The sequence below is a fragment of the Euleptes europaea genome, chromosome 4 (assembly GCF_029931775.1).
Source record: "Euleptes europaea isolate rEulEur1 chromosome 4, rEulEur1.hap1, whole genome shotgun sequence".
Lineage (NCBI taxonomy): Eukaryota > Metazoa > Chordata > Lepidosauria > Squamata > Sphaerodactylidae > Euleptes > Euleptes europaea.
The window spans coordinates 49,332,344-49,355,223 of record NC_079315.1 but is presented as its reverse complement, the minus strand read 5'-3'; the positions used below and the strand labels follow the sequence as shown (position 1 = coordinate 49,355,223).

The window sequence follows — 22,880 nt, the reverse complement described above, 5'->3', positions numbered from 1 at the left end:
CTCAACCTTCCATATTAACCACAATCCAACCTCAACTGTATCTTTTTGCATACAGTTTTCTTTTGTTGTCTTGAATTTTTCCCAATTGTTGTTGGTGTTGCCATGAATTCTGAGTCCTATCTGATAGCTACAACTTCACAGTATACATTGGACTGAATTTTAGATAATATTTTCTTGAATTTGAGAAGCATACAAATACAACTCTAAAATAGCTTTGGCTTTTTGCATCTCTTAAGCATGACAACAGGCTGACCAAGTTAACCATCCATCTCACCAACTGGCAGCCTCTCCATTCCATAGATGTGTTTCCATGATTGTATTAAAGCCCTCAAAACAACACATCTAGTGGTTTCCAATCTCGTGCATGTTCTCTGGAATTTTGGTGGGAAACAATTACCTGGATTCTTTTTCATGGTGAAAAAAATTGAATGTGCATGGATATTCTAAAGACTGTTCAATGGGCATAGGAGTTAAAATGTATATAGAGAGAGGAAGTTCTTGAATTAAGGGTAAATCATGATTTAATATTTGCACTGTTCCTACATATCTCTATATGGATATAACTACATGTTTATACTTGGAACCCTGTTCCTCAGTGTTTGATCCAGGGGTATATTTGAAGGCTACTTAATTTCTCTGATTAGGCTGCCTGACCTCTATCCCTGGCTCTCACATTACTGCTGCTTTAGCACCTGTCATACATGTACTTAAATAAGGTCCACTGCATGCTATAGAAGGAGTAAAGATGTGGAAGAAACTAAAATCAGCTGGCATTTGTTTCAACATCTACAATTCACTAGCTCAGCTAGGAAGAGAGCTGATCTCCAGGGCATATGTAATGTAATACTGCAGTTTCTTCCTTTGATGTGTCTAGGTTTCTTCCTTCACCTGGTAGCCCTTCAGCCCTAGTTATTAGCATTATTTTGATATTTGCTGTGAAGTCATTTTCCTTCTTTAGTCCATGAAGTATTGGAAGGAATAGACAAAAATATTTATCCTAGATGTTCTCGGTGATAAGCTCATTTTAGTAACATGGTGTTGCTTAAAATGCAGAAGTCTTTTCAATTTTGACAGGAACTTTTTTCCTCTAGTGAATGCTTGTGCTTCCAAAGGATTAGGGTTGCCAACCTCCAGGTAGTGGCCGGAAATCTCCTGCTATTACAACTGCTCTCCAGGTGACAGAGATCAGTTTGCCTGGAGAAAATGGCTGCTTTGGAAGGTGGACTCTATGGCATTATACCCCATTGAATACCTCCCCTCCCCAAACCCTGTCCTCCTCAGGTTCCACCCCTAAAATCTCCAGGTATTTCCCAACCTGGAGCTGGCAACCCTAATTACAACTGTTCCCCGGGCAACAGAGATCAGGTCACCTGGAGAAAATAGCCACTTTGGAAGGTGGACTCTATGGTATTATATCCCATTGAAGTCCCTCCCCTCCTCAAACCCCGCCCTCCTCAGGCTCCACCCCCACATTTCACGGTATTTTCCAATCCAGTGCTGGCAACCCTACAAAAGATAGGAGAATCATAGCATCATAGAGTTGGAAGGGACCGCCAGGGTCATCTAGTCCAACCCCTGCACAATGCAGGAATTTCACAACTACCTCTTCCACACACACACAGTGACCCCTACTCCATGCCCAGAAGATGGCCAAGATGTCCCCCTTCTCATAAATTGCCTCTCATGAACTGACTAAGGTCATAGAATCAGTGTTGCTGACAGATGGCCATCTAGTCTCTGTCACGAAGAGCTAGCAGATTAGTTGAGTCCCCAGGAAACAATCCAGAACTACCAAGCTACAAAAACCCAGTGTTAGTTTATTTACAGTGCATAGATTACAGCTATCTCATACACTCTTGACACTCCACCAAATCTCCCCACACACAGTTACATAGTAAAAGACATATATACATTTCTCAGTCCTCAGGAACCAATCAGCATTCTGCTGTGTCATCTTGCTTAGTCATTGCACCCATTTCACCTTCTTGCATCAGCTTATGGCTAACACTTGTTCAAAACCAGCTCAAGGCAGTCTCCCAGGATGCAATGTGTTCCTGATCTTTCAGTTCCTGATATGCAATGACTTGCATTTCTTGACAGTCTCTGCTTAAAAACCTCCAGGAAAGGAGCATTTACCACCTCCCGACAAAGCCTCAGCCTGTTCCACTGAGGAACTGCTCTAACTGTTAGAAATTTCTTCCTAATGTCTAGATGGAAATTCTTTTGATTTAATTTCAACCCGTTGGTTCTGGTCCGACTTTCGGGGGCAACAGAAAACAACTAGGCACCCTCCTCTCTAGGACAGCTTTTCAAGTACTTGAAGATGGTTATCATGACCCTTCTCAGTCTTCTCCTCTTCAGGCTAAACATACCCAGCTCCTTCAACCTTTCCTCATAGGGCTTGGTCTCTAGACACCTCACCATCTTTGTTGCTCTCCTCTGGACACGTTCCAGCTTGTCTACATCTTTCTGAAACTGTGGTTCTCAAAACTGAACACAATACTCTAGGTGAGGTCTAACCAGAGCAGAGTAAAGCGATACCATCACTTCACGTGATCTGGACACTATACTTCTGTTGATGCAGCCCAAGATTGCATTTGCCTTTTTAGCTACCACATCACACTGCTGACTCATGTTCAGTGTTTGGTTTACTAAGACCCCAAGACCCTTTTCACACACACTACTGCTAAGACAAGTCTCCCCCATCCTATAATTATGCATTTGATTTTTCCTACCTAAATGCAGAACTTTACATTTATCTCTGTTGAAATGCATTTTATTAGTTTTAGTCCAATTCTCCAGCCTGTCAAGATCATCCTGTATGCTGGCTCTGTCTTCTACCATATTTGCAACCCCTCCCAATTTAGTATCATCTGCAAATTTAATAAGCATCCCCTCTATTCCTTCATCTGAATCATTTATAAAGATGTTGATCAACACAGGGCCCAGCACAGATCCCTGAGGCATTCCACTAGTCACTTCTTTCCAAGTGGATGAGGAACCATTAACAAGCACTCTTTGGGTGCGATCTGTCAACCAATTACAGATCCACCTAACAGTAACAGGGTCTAAACCACATTTTCCCAATTTGTCAACAAGAATATTATGAGGAACCTTATCAAAAGCCTTACTGAAATCTAGATAAACTATGTCTACAGCATTTCCCTGATCCAGCAAGGTAGTAACTTTTTCAAAAAAGGAGATAAGATTAGTCTGACATAACTTGTTCTTGAGAAACCCGTGCTGGCTCTTAGTAATCAGATCCATCCTTTCTATATGTTCAAGGACTGACTGTTTGATTATTTGTTCGAAAACTTTCCCCGGTATAGAAGTCAAGCTGATGGGTCAGTAGTTACCCGGATCCTCCTTTTTCCCCTTCTTGAAGATGGGGACAACATTTGCCTGCCTCCAATCTTCTGGCACCTCACCTGTTCTCCAAGACTTCTTAAAAATAAGGGTAAGAGGCTCAGAAATTACACCTGCAAGTTCCTTAGGTACCCTTGGATGCAATTCATCTGGCCCTGAGGACTTTGTTTCATTCAAAGAAACTAGGTGTTTGTGCACTACCCCAATCCTAGGCTGCAACTCCCTTCCCTCATCATGTGTTCTATTTATGCTATGTTGAGCACCATTCCCCTTGGAAGAAAAGACTGAGGAAAAGTAGCAATTGAGCAGTTCTGCTCTCTCTTCATCTCCTGTTACAATTTCACTTTCTGGTCCCCACAATGGGCTTATCTTGTTCTTATTCTTACTCTGTACATAGGAAAAGAACCCTTTTTTGTTGTGTTTAGCATCTCTCGCTTCCCTGTTTTGCCTGTTTAAGTTGAAAAGCCTCTTGTCTCCTGTTTATCACTGAGGTAAATACTGGTGTGGGACTGGAGGAGAAGGAAAATAATCTCCTCACAAATATACTCAGGCCAACGCTTTTTCCGTCCGCATATATGGCCAGGCTGAGTGAGTGGGTTATTGAAGTGGCTGAAAGGGGGGTGCGTCATAGATGCCATAGGGGCTGCCATTAGAAGCTGCCATTTCCCTCAGAGGAACTGAACTGAGTAGTCTGGAGATCAGTTGTAATTCCAGGAGAACTCCACCTAGAGGCTGGCAACTTTAGGCCTGAATGTAAATCTTGTCAAAAGCCTAGGTTTAGTGAATGCTCTAGGCCTGAAGCTGATATAAATGTAGGTTACTGCCATAGGCTCTCATTCGTTGACTAGGGAAGAGGAAGAGACTTAGTAGTGAGGCAGTTGCCTACAAAAAGAACACAGAAGAGAATGGAGGAAATAAACATGATGTAAGATGCAAACGATGACAAACGGGATGCAGGGATCTGCATTTCTGCAGAGAATAACTAAAATTACACAAATGAGAACAGAACAACACAGTTAAGGTTAAATGGGTACTTATGCTGGTGCAAATGATGGTGATGCACATTGAAACAAAAAAAATACTAATGTTAAATTTATGCTGATGGGGTCTGAACTGGCTGAGACTGAGAGGGAAGGGATCTAGGGGGTGTAATGGATAGCTGGATGAAAATGTTGAATCAGTCTGGGGCAGTGGTGAATCAGGCAAATTCCATTCTGGGAATTACTAGGAAACAGACTGAAAAATAAAGCAGCCAATACTATAATGCCCCTTTACAGATCTGTTGTATGGCTGCATTTGGAATATTGTGTTCAGTGTTGGTTGCCGTATCACAAAAAGGACATTACAAAGCTTGGAAAAGTACAGAAAAGGGCAATCATGATGATTAAGGAGTTGGAGTACCTTCCTATGAAGAAAAGCTAAAGAGTGTGGGGCTTTTCAGTTTAGAGAAAAAGAGGGGGGCATGTAGAGGTTTATAAAATTAAGCATGGTATGGAGAAAGTGCATAGAACTTTTTCTCCCTCTCCCAAACTACAAGAATTCAAAGACACCCTATGAAGTTAGTGGACAATAGATTCAGTACAGAAAAAGGAAATACTTCTTTACAGAATAAATGATTAAATTGTGGAATTCACTACCAGTGGATGTAGGGATGGCCACATGCCTGGATGACTTTAAAAGGGGATTAGACAGATTGTTGGAGGATACATCAATCAATGGCTACTAGCCAGGGCACATACGCCAGCATGAGGGGCATTCATGCCAGCCCAGGGATGCTATGCCACTGCACAGGGCTTGAGTGCCAGCGTGACCCTCTACCACTGTTCTCCTGGAGTATTTCCCCATGTCAGTGTCCTAGGAGGTGTTCCCAGGGTGGTCCCAGGGGCAGAGCTGCCTTTAGGCAGCTTTCCAACCCCTTTCAGGCCAGGAATGCCCCCTTTGCCCTTACTGCAAATTACAGCACGTTTTTAGGTGGCATAGCCCCATGGAACACTATGAAGCAGTTCCATGAGACTTGCCAGTAAACTAAGAAGTATGGAGGACATCCGCGGGCTAAGAATTAAAAAACATGAATTTAAGTTGAGAGCATTCGCGGATGACCTACTGCTAATTTTGGAAAACCCAACACAGTCAATGAATATACTTCAGGAGACTTTGGATGATTTTGGAAAAGTATCAGGCTTTAAAGTGAATCAAGAAAAAACAAAGATAATATTTAAAAATTTATCGGAAATACAACAACAGGAATTTATATCATATACTGGCTGGGAGAAAGCTAACAAAGTTAAATACCTGGGAATTTGGATCACTGCAAAGAATAAAGATCTGTTAACCAACAATTACCTCAAGTTATGGGGTAAGATTAAAACTGATATGATTATATGGTCAAACAAAAAATTGTCATTAATGGGACGTATCTCAACGATCCAAATGAATGTCTTACCGAGGATGCTCTTCTTATTCCAAAATTTACCAATAATATCACAAACAAAATATTTTGAAACTTGGAGGAAAGACATTTCAAACTTCATCTGGCAAGGAAAAAACCAAGGACTGCTTATAAATACTTGGTGGATCTAAAAACTAGAGGAGGTTTAGCACTGCCTAATTTTCAACTCTATGCTGAAGCGGTAGCTTTAGTATGGCTAAAAGACTGGATGAATTTGTCAAATGTACGTTTGTTAGACTTGGAAGGTTATAATAACTTAAGTGGATGGCATGGTTATTTGTGGTATGATAAAATTAAATTACAAGCAACATTCCGTAATCATATAATCAGGTCCTCTCTACTTCGTATCTGGATGAGATATAAACACATTTTGGAACCAGAAACACCGATGTGGATATCGCCCCAAGAAATGCTAACTTTGCGCCCACTTAGACCAGACAAATTTATTACTTATCAAGATCTAATTAATTGGGAAGGAAAGAAATGCTCACTAAAAGACTTTCAACTTCTTAAGGATGATTTACAATGGCTTCAATATTACCAAATCAAATCAGTTTTTGTACAAGATGCAAAAAAAGGTTTCTCTAAAGAAAAATCTCCTTTTCAAAGGATTCTACTAGACAATAATACAAAGCTGATTTCTAAAATGTATAATCTCCTTTTAACAATATACTGTGAACAGGACACGATTAAACCAACTATGATCGATTGGGCTCAAAATGTGGGACATGATATTGTTTTAAATAAATGGGAAAGATTATGGTCTAAAGATTTAAAAGGAATAAAAGCACAGTCAGTGCGAGAAAACATCTATAAAATGATGTATAGATGGTATCTAACACCCAAGAAAATTGCAAAGATTTATAAAACGATGTCCCCTACTTGTTGGAAATGTAACAAAGAAATTGGTTCCTTTTATCACATGTGGTGGACCTGTGACAAAGCGAAAGACTTCTGGGACATGATCTATAATGAATTGAGATTAATACTACAAAAGAATATACCCAAAACACCAGAAATGATGTTATTGAGTATGATTCCAGACGACTTAGCAACACAAAGAACCTTTTTGATTTATGCCACAACAGCTGCGAGACTGCTTTATGCAGCGAAATGGAAAGGGCTAGAAACTCCCGAGAAAAAAGACTGGATTGTTAAAATGTTTGAAGTGGCAGAAATGGCAAAACTCACAGCTATTCTAAATGAAGAAAATGACGTTCGGTTTTTGGGGGAATGGGGGGCGTGGATGCATTATTGTGAATATGAGTTAAAATTGGGAAGAATGGAAGAATATTTTCTAATCTGATCCAGAGGATTATTTTTGATTTTTTTTTTATATTGAATAAGCATAATTATATTTACTAACAGATTATGGTTTTTTATATATGGTATTGATATTTTATCAAGATTAGATTACCTATGACGGGATGAACTTTTTATTAAGAGGCAGATAGAGGTGATGGGGAAGTCAAAAAATTTCCCATTTCTTTTTTTTCTTTTTTCTTTTCTCTTTTTTATTATATGATATGGAATTATAACAACTTTAGGTTAGAATTGAAATTCGATATTGTTATAGATGTTGTTTAATGCAATGGAAAATTTCTATCATAAAACCCAATAAAATTTATATAAAAAAAAAAAGAGACTTGCCAGTAAAGACAGCTTTCTGGCTTCGGCAGGGGGCTAGAATGGCCTGTAAATTACATAAATACAATTCTCAGCAGTAAAACATTGATCACTAAAAACAACAGGTCTGTAATTGAATCAGACAGAGAACACCATAGAGAACATTTGAATGTCCATGGGGTGGCAGTGACATTGGTGAAGAAAGCTTCTTTCTTTGCTCCCATCGCCTTTATTTTGATTTGTATATAGCCCAGGTTGAACTGGTTGAATTCAAATCTTGCATTAGTCATGACACTTTTGCTAAATTCTTTGCAGAGAAAATCTCTCTTATCCAACTTGGACTTCGGTGTTCACACAAATCAAGAAGTATAGGTGACAGAAGCACAGTCAGAGTATGTTTATTTGGATAGCATTGCATTGGTCTCTCTGATGGATGTTGACAGGATGATGAGAGTTGTAAAGGCCATTTCCAGGAAGATTGATCCATACCCATTGATGGTTGGTAAAATCAAGCATGGAGAGCTCGAGGGCACCTATGACTCAGATTATTAACAGCTTATTGAGGATCACTTTCCAAAATCTCAAAAAAAAAAAAGGTACAGTTGCAAGCACTGGGTTATTACTGACCCATGGGGTGACATCACATCCCAATGTTTACTAGGCAGACTATGTTTACAGGGTGGTTTTCCATTGCCTTGCCCAGTCATCTACACTTTACCCCCAGCAAGCTGGGTACTAATCTCTAAAGGAATCCATTATTAGACTATTGTTGAAGAAGCTCTCTTTGCCAGTGACTGATCCAGGGAGTTATAGGCCAGTTTCTAACCTATCCTTTGTGGGTAATTAAGTAGGCTGTTGCAGATTCCAAGTGTTCCTTGGTAACTCATCTCCACTTGACCCTTTCCCATCTGGCTTTAGCCTGGCTTTGAAACTGGGACGTCATCTATGGCTTTGGTGAACAATCTGCATGCAAAGGAGGATAGAGGATCACAGGAGAGTGCTCATTTTTATTGGATCTGTCGGCAGTTTTGGATACGGTTGACTGTACCATCTTGTTGCATCATCTGGTGTATCAAGAAGGTAACAGGGGACTGGCCCCGAAATAGTTTCGATTTTTCTCTGTGGGAGAGTGGTAAAGAGAAATGCAGAATCAATTCTCTGGGAGCTGGCATGTGGGGTGTTAGGAGTTATATACTCTCCCCTATGGTGTTCAGTACTAATGTGAGGCCACTCAGCAAGATCATACAGAGCTTTGCAGTTGGGTGTCATCAATATGCTGATGACACCCACCTATATATGTATCTTTGACCAAGGCCTCAGGGCTGCTGTCTTGATACTGCAGCATTGCTAGGGTTGCCAGGTCCCCCCTCCCGATCAGTGGGAGGTTTTAGGGGGCGGTGCTGGGGCTGCACATCCGGTTTTACTCCCAGAAGCGCCACATTGCCATGGCCAATTTAACACACAAACCCCCAAATTTAACACTCAAACCCTCAAATTTAACACCCAAACCCTCAAATTTTGGGGGTTTTAATGCAAAAGCAGACACGGTGATGTGGCACTTCTGAAAGTAAAACCGGAAGTGCCGCCATCACGTACACACGCCCACACACACAGCCGCAGCTCCAGAGCAGCTGGGTGGATTTGCCCGTCAATACCACCTACCTGGCAACCCTAAGCATTGCATGTATGCTGCAGTTAGATGGCTGAGGTAGAACAAGCTAAAATCAAATCCAGACAAGAAGAGGTGATGATCTCCAGAGAGGGTGATGCTACTATCATTAGAATGGGTCCCCTTGGCTTTGATCCATGCTACTGTGGACCTGAAAGCTAGATTATTGTATTGTGCTCCATGTAGGGCTACCCTTGAAGGCAACTTGGAAACGTAACAGTGCAAAATGCAGCTGCCTCATTATTGTCAGGAGGTAGTAAATTCATCCAAACTACATTTGAAGGCAGTTTGTTTCTGAGTTCAATTCAAAGGGATGATTTTGACCTTTAAAGCCCTTAATGGCTGAGACACATGTACTTGTAGGACTGCCCTCAAGATCACTACACTCATTGCTCGTAATCCCAAAGCCAAGGACAGTGAGGAGTGTTTCTGCTGAACTTGGGCTTTTCCAGTGGTGGCCCCAGTCCTTTGGAATGGGATGTCAAAACAAATGTGAGCAGCACCATCTGTGTCGATATTCGGAGAACACTTCAAGTCTGCCCTTTTGTGGAAGGGCCTTTTAGTAATTCAGTGTTGTTTATTGTTACTTTTGTTTGTTGGCCCTATTATTCTGTGCATCTTTTAATACAATGATTTTGATATCTCTTGAGTTTCTCTCACTAAGAGTATGCATGGTAACCACTTTGAGTGATTACTGTTTTCAGAAAAGCAGTATGAAATATTTAAATTAAATAAATATTGAAGTCCTATCTATTCTGGAAGGCCTTTGCATAGGCATTTTATCCCTTTTTGTCTTGTTTAGCTGTTCTTGTCTTGCTGTGATATTTTGGTTGTAGTTTTGTTCTCTTATCAGTTGATTGAAAAGTGAAAAACAGAAGTTTGCAAAATAAATAAAATAATACTTCAGCTGCAGTACATCGGTAATTAATGTGAGCTGTTGTTGTTTTTTATTAGAATTCTTTTCTAAGGTAGAAAAGAAGCCTTAGAAATGAAATTAGAAATTAAAAATATGGAAAAGAATAATAGATTTTAAATTGCCCTGTAGCACCCACCAAATTGTGGCATGTCTTAAATGTTAGACAGAGAAGGTTCACTGTCCTGTGAAACACAAAATGTATTTGTTTACTATGTTCATACCTCATCCTTCTTCCATCATGACACTCAGCTAGGGTTGCCAACCTCCAGGTGGTTAAGGGAACAAACAGCACCACAGCTCAGTTCAAGAGAAACTATTGTGTAATAATCATAACATAAAAAACTCAAAGCAAACACTCAAATATGGAGACAGTTCGGAACCCAAAGTATAAAGAGCAGGGGTGTGTCCACAGGTGAGTTCCAATTAGAAACACAGTAGGTGAGAAGACCAGCTGTCTCACTGTCGGGTATCCTCCCGAGATTCCAAAGAAAATTAACGCAGGTTACTTCACCGTATTCCAAATAACGAAAAATTATGAATGTCCACAATAAATGTTCAAATTGAAACGATCTTTCCGGATAGTGGAATCGTTTCGCAGTCAATCGCTTCTTCAGTCAAGGTCTTTGTATTTTTCCGGGTACAGCGTCCTCCAGAGGTGACCAGCGACCCATAGGGCTTCTTATTATCTCTGATAGCTGGACCAGCTATCAGAGATAATAAGAAGCCCTATGGGTCGCTGGTCACCTCTGGAGGACGCTGTACCCGGAAAAATACAAAGACCTTGACTGAAGAAGCGATTGACTGCGAAACGATTCCACTATCCGGAAAGATCGTTTCAATTTGAACATTTATTGTGGACATTCATAATTTTTCGTTATTTGGAATACGGTGAAGTAACCTGCGTTAATTTTCTTTGGAATCTCGGGAGGATACCCGACAGTGAGACAGCTGGTCTTCTCACCTACTGTGTTTCTAATTGGAACTCACCTGTGGACACACCCCTGCTCTTTATACTTTGGGTTCCGAACTGTCTCCATATTTGAGTGTTTGCTTTGAGTTTTTTATGTTATGATTATTACACAATAGTTTCTCTTGAACTGAGCTGTGGTGCTGTTTGTTCCCTTAACCTCCAGGTGGTGGCTGGAGATCTCCTGGAATGACAACTGATCTCTAGAAGACAGAGATAAATCTACCTGGAGAAAATGGCCACTTTGGAAGGCGGTCTCTGTGGAATTAGACCCCACTGAAGACCCTCTCCTCCCCAAACCCTGCCATCTTAAGGCTCCACCCCAAAATCTCCAGATATTTCCCAACCCAGAGTTGGCAACCCTACACTCAGCACAGCATACAGAGAGCTGCAGGTGAATTCCCACAGGCACTGACTAGACCCAGACGTGCTTGAGCAAAGTTGCATTATCCTGTGCCTTCCAACTATACCCTGGGATCTCTGAGATGAGACTCTCCTACAGAAAGGATGGGAGCAGATTCAGGTAGCTTTTGAAATCTACATGGGGGTATTTATTAATCATTCTTGAGAGAAAGATTGGAAAATTATGGCCATGCTAATGCTCTGTGCTCATCAAAGACTATGAATTAATTCCATTTTAAATCCTCTGTGAAACCTGTTCAAAAAGAAAGTGGAGAAATCCTCCAGGACTAGCAATAATTTAAAGCTGATTTTTTAAAAGTAGAAATCCTTTATTTTAAAATAAAGGATGAATGTACCCAAGGTTTTCACTACTCTCAGCTTCTTGCTCTATGAAGGAAAGTGGGCTTTTCACAAAATTTCCCAGTTTTAAGCATACATTAACGCTGTTTTGGAACAAGCCAAATTACTGTATTAACTGCTTTATTGTTGCTGTGAAATCCTCAAACAGCCTAATTCAGTACATCCCAACCTGTGTGCTACTTGCCACTGGAGAATAGCTAGTGTGCCATGGGAAATAAATTACTTTTAAAAAGCAAAAATTCCTGTGAGCCAAAGTTCCCACCCACAAAGCAGGCTTCAGTCCCGTTGTCTTTGCATGATTTACTGTTTCGGCCTTGCAATTCTACTCTATCAGGAATGATTAGACATTTTCATCACTCTGATCACAGAGATGCAGCAGAGGAAGCACAGCCGGAGCACAGACTCATACCAAAAATGGGCTCCTATGAGGACAGAAGCTTCTTGTTCTTTCACACTTGAAAAGAAAACTTCCTCATGTGTGGGAGTGAAAAAACACAAGTATCTTGGCTATCAGAGATTTGGAAACATTAGCTGAATACTCATTTCTTGCTCCCCAGCAGGACAGTGTTCGATTTCAAAGTTTGATTTCTCAACATAGTTTTATTCAGATGATGGAAGACCCTGAGAGATGCTGACAAACATTTTGTTAATTTGAAGGTTGAGTGGACTGAGAAGCTTCCCCCATGTTTTACTTATAATCATGAACCAGTTTGGAACACTAAAGCAAAGCTGAAACAGGCAACTAATTGATCAGATATGCAAATAGAATGTGCTTTAAATTTATTACACAAATAAAGACTTTTCTCCTAATTTGGAAGGTCAGTAAACATTAGCTAGTGCATAATTCACCAACACTGCACTCATATGTACACCTGATGCAGAAAGGAAACTTTACTGTAGTGCTAAGATGTGACATTGTGTAGACCTATGCTCTCTTTTACCCACTGTAGCTTATTGGCTGCTTGCCTTCTTTGCTCTTGCAAAATCAGCAAAGAATCTTTTTTCCTAAGCAGATTTAATGCCTATCATCCTGATGCAAAGTAAACCAAGCTGATGTGGAGATCTGAGCTCGATCCTTGTCCCTTGTTTCCCAACACTCCTATCAGGGAATTCTTTGATGTGTTCCTTATTCTGTGGCTTGTTGAGCCTCGATGTGGTAGCTCTCCCCCTTACTATCATCTGCCTCTATAAATCAGTTTCTTTTAATTAGGATTAGGATGATCCAAAGCCATAGTTTTTAAAAATACCATTGTTTCAAAAGTCTGTTTTCTCACCTATTCAATTATATGATGTGGTGTGATATTATAAATGTTAAATCACAGAATCATAGAGTTGGAAGGACCACCAGGGTCATCTAGTTCAACGCCCTGCACAATGCAGGAAATTCACAACTACCTCCCCCACACACCCTCAGTGACCCCTACTCCATGCTCAGAAGATGGCCAAGATGCTCTCCCTCTCATGATCTGTCTAAGGGCATAGAATCAGCATTGCTGACAGATGGCCATCTAGCCTCTGCTTAAAAACCTTCAGGGAAGGAGCACTTCCCACTTCCCGAGGAAGCCTGTTCCACCGAGGAACTGCTCTGTTAGAAAATTCTTCCTAATGTCTAGATGGAAACTCTTTTGATTTAATTTCAAACCGTTGGTTCTGTTCCGACATTCGGGGGCAACAGAAAACAACTCGGCACCATTCTCTATAGGAAAGCCCTTCAAGTACTTGAAGATGGTTATCATATCCCCTCTCAGTCTTCTCCTCTTCAGGCTAAACATACCCAGCTCCTTCAACCTTTCCTCATAGGACTTGGTCTCCAGACCCCTCACCATCTGTGTTGCTCTCCTCTGGACACGTTCCAGCTTGTCTACATCCTTCTTAAATTGTGGTGCCCAAAATTGAATACAATACTCTAGTTGAGGTCTAACCAGTGCAGAGTAAAGTGATACCATCACTTTGCGTGATCTGGACACTATACTTCTGTTAATGCAGCCCAAGATTGCATTTGCCTTTTTAGCTACCGCATCACACTGCTAACTCATGTTCAGTGTTTGGTTTGCTAAGACCCCAAGATCCTTTTCGTACACACTACTGCTGAGACAAGTCTCCCCCATCCTATAATTATGCTTTTTATTTTTCCTATCTAAATGCAGAACTTTACATTTATCTCTGTTGAAATGCATTTTATTGGTTTTAGCCCAATTCTCCAGCCTGTCAAGACCATCCTGTATCCTGGCTCTGTCTTCTACCATATTTGCAACCCCTCCCAATTTAGTATCATCTGCAAATTCAATAAGCATTGCCTCTATTCTTTCATCCAAATCATTTATAAAGATATTGAACAACACAGGGCCCAGGACAGATCCCTGAGGCACTCCACCAAGTGGATGAGGAACCATTAACAAGCACGCTTTGGGTATGATCTGTCAACCAATTACAAATCTACCTAACAGTAACAGGATCTAAATCACATTGTTTAAATGCATTTCATATTTGCTGTTGTTACTTGCCTCAGGTCCTTAGTTGTCAAGAGAAAATATTTTAAATAAACATCTAAGAATGTACTAAAAGTGTTAAGCAATTATTCCCTTATTCATTAACCAGATATAGATTGCATGATGGAAGGGGTATTCTTATCAAGAAATGCACTGGCCTCATTGATTTCAGTCATTTCTAGGCACATAGTGTTATGATTCTGTTATTCCATAACTGGAAGTGGATTGCTTGAGCTGTTAGCCAAATTGCTCAGTTATGGACGGTTAAATGGGGAATAGCAAATTAATAACTGGCAAAGGCGTAACTAAACGGGATATAACCTATATATACCAGAGTCCATCCTGTGACCCCCAAAATAAGGCGTAGGCAATGGACTTCATTAAAAAGACTTTTACTTAATTATATATATATGCACACAAGCAAAACAGACTTTCACAGCACACACACAGAGCCTAGAGAGTAAAGGTAGTAGATACAGAATGTTCTCCAATTTGGCAGGGTCCCTTTGAAGATGGGGTGATAATCACCTGATCCTGAAGACGTTGTCCTGGGTTCTGTGTGGCAGAGACAAAGAGAGGAGGGGGCAGGGGGTTCCTGTGACTTGACCAGCAAGGCGGGAGGGGTGTGTGGCCAGGCAGCGCTTACCCAAACCGACAGAGTAACAGTAGGTATGAAAAAAGGAGAGAGAGAGCATGTATTCTGGCGTCCCCAGTTATACCCTTTCTGGGGTGGGGGTTGATGCGATTACCCCCTCGTGGTTCCCTGTGTGAACAAAGATCTTGATGGTCGGCTGAGAGGTGGGGCAATGGGCAATTTAGACAAGCTAAACCTAAACCATTGACTAAGCACATTCCGGGAGAGTTGGGAGATGCGGGTAGATGGGATTATCTGGTCCAAGACAAAGATTTGCAGAGCTGTGCCAGGGTGACTCATTCGTTTGACGCCGGAGGTGCAATCTTCTGCCGCTGTTATCTCGGAGGTTTCCGATGAGCCATCAATCATGCAGATGGAGGGGTGGGAGCGCTGCGGGCATGTCTTGTCGTTCTTTGCAAAATGGCTGCAGCTGGAGACACGATCTGGGCACAGAGAAAATTGATTCCCTCTGGCTCTCCCTTGTCTGTTTCGCTCAAGTGTATGGGAGCCTCTGTCCATAGCGTCTGGGCTTGACTCCCACCTGGGGATGGCGGTTACACGTGTCTCTTTGGTTAATACCGTTCGGGAGATGGCAACCATTTGGCTACAGAGCTGTTACAACAACCACCGGCAAAGAGTTGCCTTCTCCCAAGTGAGGATCACACCTAAATGAGAGGTGGGGGTAGTTTGCTAAAATGTAGCAGTGAGTCAGAGAACTGCATACCTTTTCCCCATTTCTCACTTCAAAATAAATGGCAATAATCCAAAATCAAACCATCTGTCAGCTATGTGGTCTACCAAACACATGCCAGAGACTTTCAGTAGTTGCTTTTGTTTGTCTCCCCCTGCCCCCGCACAACTTTGTTTCTAAGAATGATGTCAAAAATAATGAGCCATTATGGGGGGAAATCCAGCAGCTTAATTAGGCTTCTGCATACCTTTATTCCTGCATATTTCACTGGTATATCTTGTTCTTGTCGTTTGCAGATTATTACTGCCCAATCTAATTGTTAGCAAAAGGCCATGTTTGTGTGTTCAGTAGCAAATAATTTTTTCAAGTGCTGTATGTTCATGTTCACAATTACCAAGCAGACTTATGGAGAATATAATAAAAAATCTAGGAAGAATTAGAAAGACAGATAGCTGCAATTTAAGTAAATAATTATGAAAATTTCTTGTTTCTCTTAAAAAATCTACTTGAATAAAAAGTTTCAAAAGTCAGAGGCATAGGTATTCTGTGATAAATTTTCAAAGTAATTGATTCTGTAATCAAATCTTCCACAGTAAAGGGATGGGATCTGTGAAATCGTCTCCAGTGGTGTGTAAGTTTTTGTAAAAAAGATGTGTTTTTAAATATTTACTAACTTTGGTTAAAGGTTTTGAAAATTACGATTCATTTTCATTCCTCTTCTTTCCTGTTTCTTCTCAGCTCCTTGTGGTCAAAATGAAACAAGAGAGGATGGTAAAATAATCCAGCTGCCACCCTGTAAAACAGGACATTGGATCGTTCCTGCCATCATGGCTTGCTACCTCTTGGTTGCAAACATCCTTCTGGTGAACTTACTCATTGCTGTCTTTAAGTGAGTTTCACAGCCCTGTATATATGGCTTTTTTGAACTTTCAGCGACTTATAGTAACCATTGTGCAAAATAGTATTGAATGTGCAATGCCACTCTTTTCCATGCCACTGAAATAACAGGATAAATCTCAGCCCGTACAGGCAGTCTGTGTGACCATTCCTTACCGTGCTGGGATAATCTCTGTTTTATACAAAGAGGTGGTGCTGGTGTTTGGAAAAGCCACTGCATGGGTTCTCCTAGGTGCTCGGGGATCTCAGGTTACACTGGCAGCAAAGGAAAGACAACTGCTCCTTCCTTACATTGCAATTTCAGAACCCAGTCAGAGTTGACAAAAATAATGTATATACATTGTATAGGAATTGTACTTGAGAAACTTTAAGAATACTTTTATTATTGTGTTTTTAGTTCTTATGCCCTATTCTGATGACCAAATATTACATTTTTTTAGATATACTACTACCCATAAGATTTTTGAAGTATAAAATTAAAACTGTAATACCTGAATGTGGCTGGGTGTTTGAAAATGCCTGTTTTAGATGGGTACTTTCATCAGACAGCCAGTATTGGCTATAGCTCCAGGTTTGGTATACACTCAGTTTGTTTCCAGATCCAGACTAAATTGGCAATTGCCATGGATTCTCCCTTCCCACTACAGCCCCCCTTATAATCCTCAGGGTCCCCTGTCCCCCAGGAGCAGCATTTTGTGGGCATCAGTGGGAAGAGGGGGGCAGAAAAGTTCTGCTTGGTCATAGGAACCTTAAGTTAGTAGCCAGCCCACTGTGTGGAACTGCCCTGGCCCTGCCTATGAAAGCTCAGAAGATCCGGCTGCTTATCAGAGATCAATTTCTTCTTCTTTTCTTGTTTTAGCAACACATTTTTCGAAGTTAAATCTATATCAAACCAAGTATGGAAGTTTCAGAGGTATCAGCTTATTATGACATTCCATGAAAGACCAGTCTTACCCCCTCCTCTGATCATCTTCAGTCACATGACTATGATATGTCAACATATATGCTGCAGGTGGCGAAAACATGAAAGTGACCCAGATGAGGCAGATTATGGCTTAAGTAAGTTTCATTCAGTTTCTCCTTTGCAGATCTGTAAAAGTGAGGGAGACTTGTTCAGATTTACTGTGTTATCTCTAAGTTCAGAGACCATCTAAGGATCATAGCTAGGGCACTGGCATAAGAGGCCAAAGTATCACTAAAGAGAGTTTTATGGATACTGTGCACTGCCAAAAAGACAAATTAGTGGGTTCTAGATCAAATGCAGCCTGAACTGTCCCTAGAATCTAAAATGACTAAATTGAGGCTATAGTATTTTGGTCACATTATTAGAAGACAAGACTCACTGGAAAAGACAATAATGCTAGGAAAAGCTGAAGACAGCAGGAAAAGAGGAAGACCCAACAAGAGATGGATTGACTCTATAAAGGAAGCCATGGCCCTCAGTTTGCAGCATCTGAGCAAGGCTGTTAAGGAGAGGACATTTTGGAGGTCATTGATTCATAGGGCTGCCATGAGTTGAACTTGACGGTACTTAACACACACCCAAGGACCCTTGAGAGTAGAGTGGAGGAAGGAAGTGACAAAGGATTAATGCTGAGGAGTACTATGCACCCAAGCTGCTAACCATGTGGAGAGACACCATTCCACCAGTGTAACATGCAAAGTAGACATCATCTTTCCCCACCACCCCATGTTTTCTAAGGACCATTTTCTATGTTATGTTGGTGGAATGGCTGTCACAGCCATCTCAAACTGCACATATGTTTTTCCACACAGTTAGCGTCTTGTAATCAGGATGATGAATGGGCAAGAAAAAGGCTGCAAAGAAAGAGAAAGTAAAAACATGGTCAAAAGAGAAAAGCCTGAGGAAATAAATGGGGAAGAAACTGGGGGCAACAGAGGTGGTGGTAGAAAGTGCCATCAAGTCACAGCCGATTTTTGACAGCCCCATAGGGTTTTCAAGGCAAGTAATGCACACAAGTGGTTTGCAATTGCCTCCCTTTGAGCCCATTCATAAAGGGGGGCAAAGCTCCTTAGGAGCTGTTGTGACCCCGTGCTGGCATAGGGGCCACCTTATCATGGAATAAGGCGGCAACTACACTGGTGCGGAGGCAAACATTTCAGCATCCGGGTGCCGCCTGCCCCTGCCACCAGTGCAGCCGCACCAGCATGGGGGCTTGTTCCAAGGGTGTTCTGGGGGAGGAGGAGCTGCCATTAGGCAGCTTCCTCACCCCTTTTGCCCTGGGAAGGCTCCCTTGCGCTGCGGCGGTGCTGTGCCACCTTTGCTGGTGGTGCAGCCCCACTGTGGGGGCAATGGGGGATTTTCCGCCGTTTTGATTTTTAAATACCTAAAACTCCCTTTTTGGGAGCTGGGAAGCCTCTGGGGAGGCGGCGGGGAGCGCCACTCCTGGCTGCCGCGAATCTCCCCCTTCCTTCAGGATTGGGCTGCCCATGTAGCAAACCTGGACTTCTTTTGTGGTTTCCCAACCAACTACTAACCAGGACTGACCGTGCTTAGCTTCCAACAGCCAATAAGATCAGGCTAACCTGGGCCATCCAGGTAAGGGCAAAAAAAGGAAGCATAAAAAATGTGGAGGAGAAACAGAGGGGAGGGTAGAAAAAAGACTGCAAAGAAAGAGAGTAGAGGCCTGGGTCAAGGGCTAGAAAAAATAGAGGAAAACAGAGGGAAGGGCCTCAAAAGAGAGAGAAGGCAGAGACTGGTATGAAAGGGTGGTGTTTTCCTATCCTGTGAATTTTGTAGGTCCCCCGCTCGTATTACCCAACTCTGCAGATATAATGCTGCCTTGCAGAGTCTGACATTACTCTGTAAACCACAATTTCATGTATAAAGCTTGTTTGAGGTTTGAAAATTACTGAAATTTTAAAAAATCAAGGTTGCCAGCACATTGTGAAGCCTTAGAGTTAATATATTTAGTTTTTTAAAACAAATGGTCATTGCCTCCTATGCCTTGTACAGAACTTTTTATAACAGATGATGAACTGAAGAAAGTTCATGACTTTGAGGAGCAGTGCATAGAAGAATATTTCAGAGAGAAAGAGGATAGATTCAATTCTTCCAATGATGAAAGAATCCGTGTTACATCTGAAAGGTACTTTGCTTTTTATTTTCTATAAAGGGTATAGTTTGTCATTTATGCTTCTTAGCATTTCCTATTAATTGGAAAAGAAAAATCTTTTTAATGCATTTATTTCACTTTAATGCATTGCAATAAAACTTGCATTTATGAAAATCAGGTAAAGAATTTCTGAAAGTTCCCAACAAATTATTTCTGCTGAAAATGGATGTTCATTTTTACAATCCAGTCTTCCAAATAAATGTCCTATGGTATAATCCATTGAAAAGAGATGTTTTAACACTCTTATGTACTATGGGATTGTCACTGTTTTACTTTCTGACTCCTCTTTTTGGATCACAAGTAGGGATGCTGTTGAGGTTTTCAAAGATAGTAATTCTTCCTCCTAATGGCAGTTTTGTCATGCTGTGAAGATTTGCAGGGCAAGATAAAGATTTTGGATGTATTTTAGCTACAAAATTAACAATATTTTCCACAGTGTTTATGCACATACATATGCATTTATACCCCCACTTTGCAGAGTTCTATGTATATGTGTTTATTATTTTCTTGCATTGGGTTTTGAATTATATGATGGCAGTCCACCAGTGATTTTTAGTAAAACCTGTATAACATACATACAAGTGCATATGTCAAATCCTGTATCATATAGATCTCTTTCTAAGATGATAAAACAATTTTAAAAAGTAACAGAATCAATGGAATCTCCTCTTTAATAGTGTTGGGAACAACAACAACACACTGTAAGTGACCATAGGCTTGTCAGGCCTCCCACTATAGTCGGAGGCTTCCTATTGACAAGCCCTGTTTCCCTTCACCTCTCCAAAAATAAAATAAAAAACAGTGAAGATGCTGATGTTGCTATAACACTTCTGGGTAAAATCTGGATGTGACATAGGGCAGCTCTAGGAATTCTACCCTAGAGTTTCCAGCAATTCCTAGAGCTACCCTGTCACTTCCAGGTTTTATCAAGAAGTAATGTGGAAACATTTGTGATATCACTGATGTCACACACATCCCTCCATGTCCCCGCCCTCAGCCTTCAAACCATTAGCCAGACTTGGTTTGGCAACCCTAAACAACAATAATGCATCTAATGTGTACATGTCCACACACACACACTGGCAAGAGTTCTGAGCAATAAAATTACAGGTTGCACACAAATAATCTTCATTACCACAAAGCAATACAGACTGCAACAGGAAACAGAGCATGTTGATAAATACGATACATTACCCAATAAGGACAAACACTGTAAATATAGAAAAAAGCAATAGTCCAGTAGCACCTTAAAAACTAACAAAATTTCTGGCAAGGTATGAGCTTTCGTGAGTCACTGCTCATTTCTTTAGATACTGTAAATATAATATATTAATATTTGATTCTACCCAACTATCGAGTAAACTACAGGTAAAATACATTGGAAAAGTCAAGAGGCAAACTGGTATGTGTGCTTGTGAAATGCTATAACTGTAATGTCCTGACCTCAAATAAAATCCTCGAAGATATTCACAGAAGTAGTCATGCATCCCATAAAGAAAAGAACTTACTTTATTGGTATCTCTGAAAGCCTCAACACCAAACGGAATCAGCCAGCAAACGACGATAACAGCTAAGTGCCGAGAAATCATTAAGATAATAAATACTGTACAGGGTTTCTTAGAGATGGCCTCTACTTAAAGAGACATTACATCACATCTCCTGTTTACAATAAATAAATAAATAAATTTTAAAAATACATACGTTATACAAATATTATAATCATCAAGGTGTGTATCTCTCTGGCAAAAAGACAGGTCTTCCAAGAGATGTTATATATCTGGGAACCTTTCTTCATCTTGCAGAACACATGTCTTGCAATGTACATTATTGCCCTGATTAGTCTCTTCCGCATTCCCACTAGACATTTTATTGTGCTCACCACAATGCTTATTTACTCATAGACGCATCCTGCCCTAAGACCCCAGACTCACCATTTCCTAACTCCCTACGGTGTTACCTTAAGTTACGCCTACTGTGGCGATAAACACGCCCATCTGGAGTCACCACTCAATGTGTATGGGGCTGATCACACTTTTCTGTTACAGTCGCAGGATGCCAACCTTCGTTGAACTCTACCCATACTGAATCTCCTGGTTGTAAAGGCTTAAGAGGTTTTGCTGTCCAATCATAAAAGTATTTTTGCCTATGCTGAACTCTTTGAAGATCTTCTTGCACCCCACTAGTTTTCTAGGGCTCAATAAAGCAGTGGTTACTGGCAGTTTCTGAACATTCTGCCCATCAGCATCTGTGCTGGTGTATACAACATTCCAGTAATGGAGGTATTACGATATTCCAGCAGTGCCATATGTGGATCCCCCTGTGCATCTTCTGCCTTCTTAAGGAGCTGTTTTATGGAACGAATTGCTATTTCAACCATCCCATTTGATTGTGGGTACCCTGGGCTACTAAAACATTGTTCTGACCCCCAATCATGAGCAAACTGCCTAAACTCTTGACTAGCAAAAGGCATATTGTCACTGACAACCATCTTGGGAATGCCATGCTGAGCAAATGCACCCTTAAGTTTAGCAGTCATGCTTCTTGCAGTCTTATCAGGAAAGCTCAATATTTCTGGGTACTTTGAAAAATAATCTACCACAAGAAATGGGGAGGAGCCATATTCAAAAATATCTACACCCACCTTTTCCCATGGTAATTCAGGAATTTCATGTGGTGTAAGTGGCTCCTTCTGATTTTTAGGTGCAAGACACACACACAGAGAACAGTTTCCAACCACTGTTTCAATTACTCATACCAGGCCAATACATTAACCCTCTTGCCCTAGCCTTAGTTCTCTGCATACCCTGATGCAAATCATGAAGCTGAGAAAGCATGTTTCACCTTTGGGACAAAGGAATAACTACTCTTTCACCCACATAAAGAATACCATCTTCATAACACAAAGAAACCTTCACAGACCAAAATGGCTTTGCTGCAGGAGGGACATCTCTCAAATACTGGGGCCATCCTTGATTTATAAGGGCTAGTACCGCTTGAAGTTGACAATCTTATTCTGACTTCCTGTATAGTAGCTAATCCTTGTGGATGCATAGCTATTGTACTCAGTTTATGTATCACTCTCTCATCTTCTACTGATTGTTCATCACTTACAGGAGCATCCACAGTGGCCTGAGATAATGTATCAGCAATATACATATACTTTCCTGGGGTATACACTACATTAAGTTGATATCTCTGAAGGTGCAGCAGCATACGCTGTAAATGAGCAGGAGCACCACCAATTGGCTTTTTAAAAATCACCTCTAATGGCTTATGA

The 22,880-nt window shown here is 41.0% G+C and overlaps 1 protein-coding gene across 2 annotated transcripts in view; it reads left to right on the top strand.

Annotated features, from left to right (window-relative positions):
* Positions 1 to 22,880, top strand: part of TRPM3 (transient receptor potential cation channel subfamily M member 3) — a 315,268-nt gene that overhangs the window by 289,716 nt on the left and 2,672 nt on the right. For both annotated transcript variants that reach the window (XM_056847836.1, XM_056847835.1), the window contains 3 exons: positions 16,308 to 16,458; positions 17,326 to 17,525; positions 19,444 to 19,576. In XM_056847836.1, coding sequence (XP_056703814.1) covers positions 16,308 to 16,458; positions 17,326 to 17,525; positions 19,444 to 19,576 — 484 coding nt within the window. The remainder of the gene's footprint in view (positions 1 to 16,307; positions 16,459 to 17,325; positions 17,526 to 19,443; positions 19,577 to 22,880) is intronic.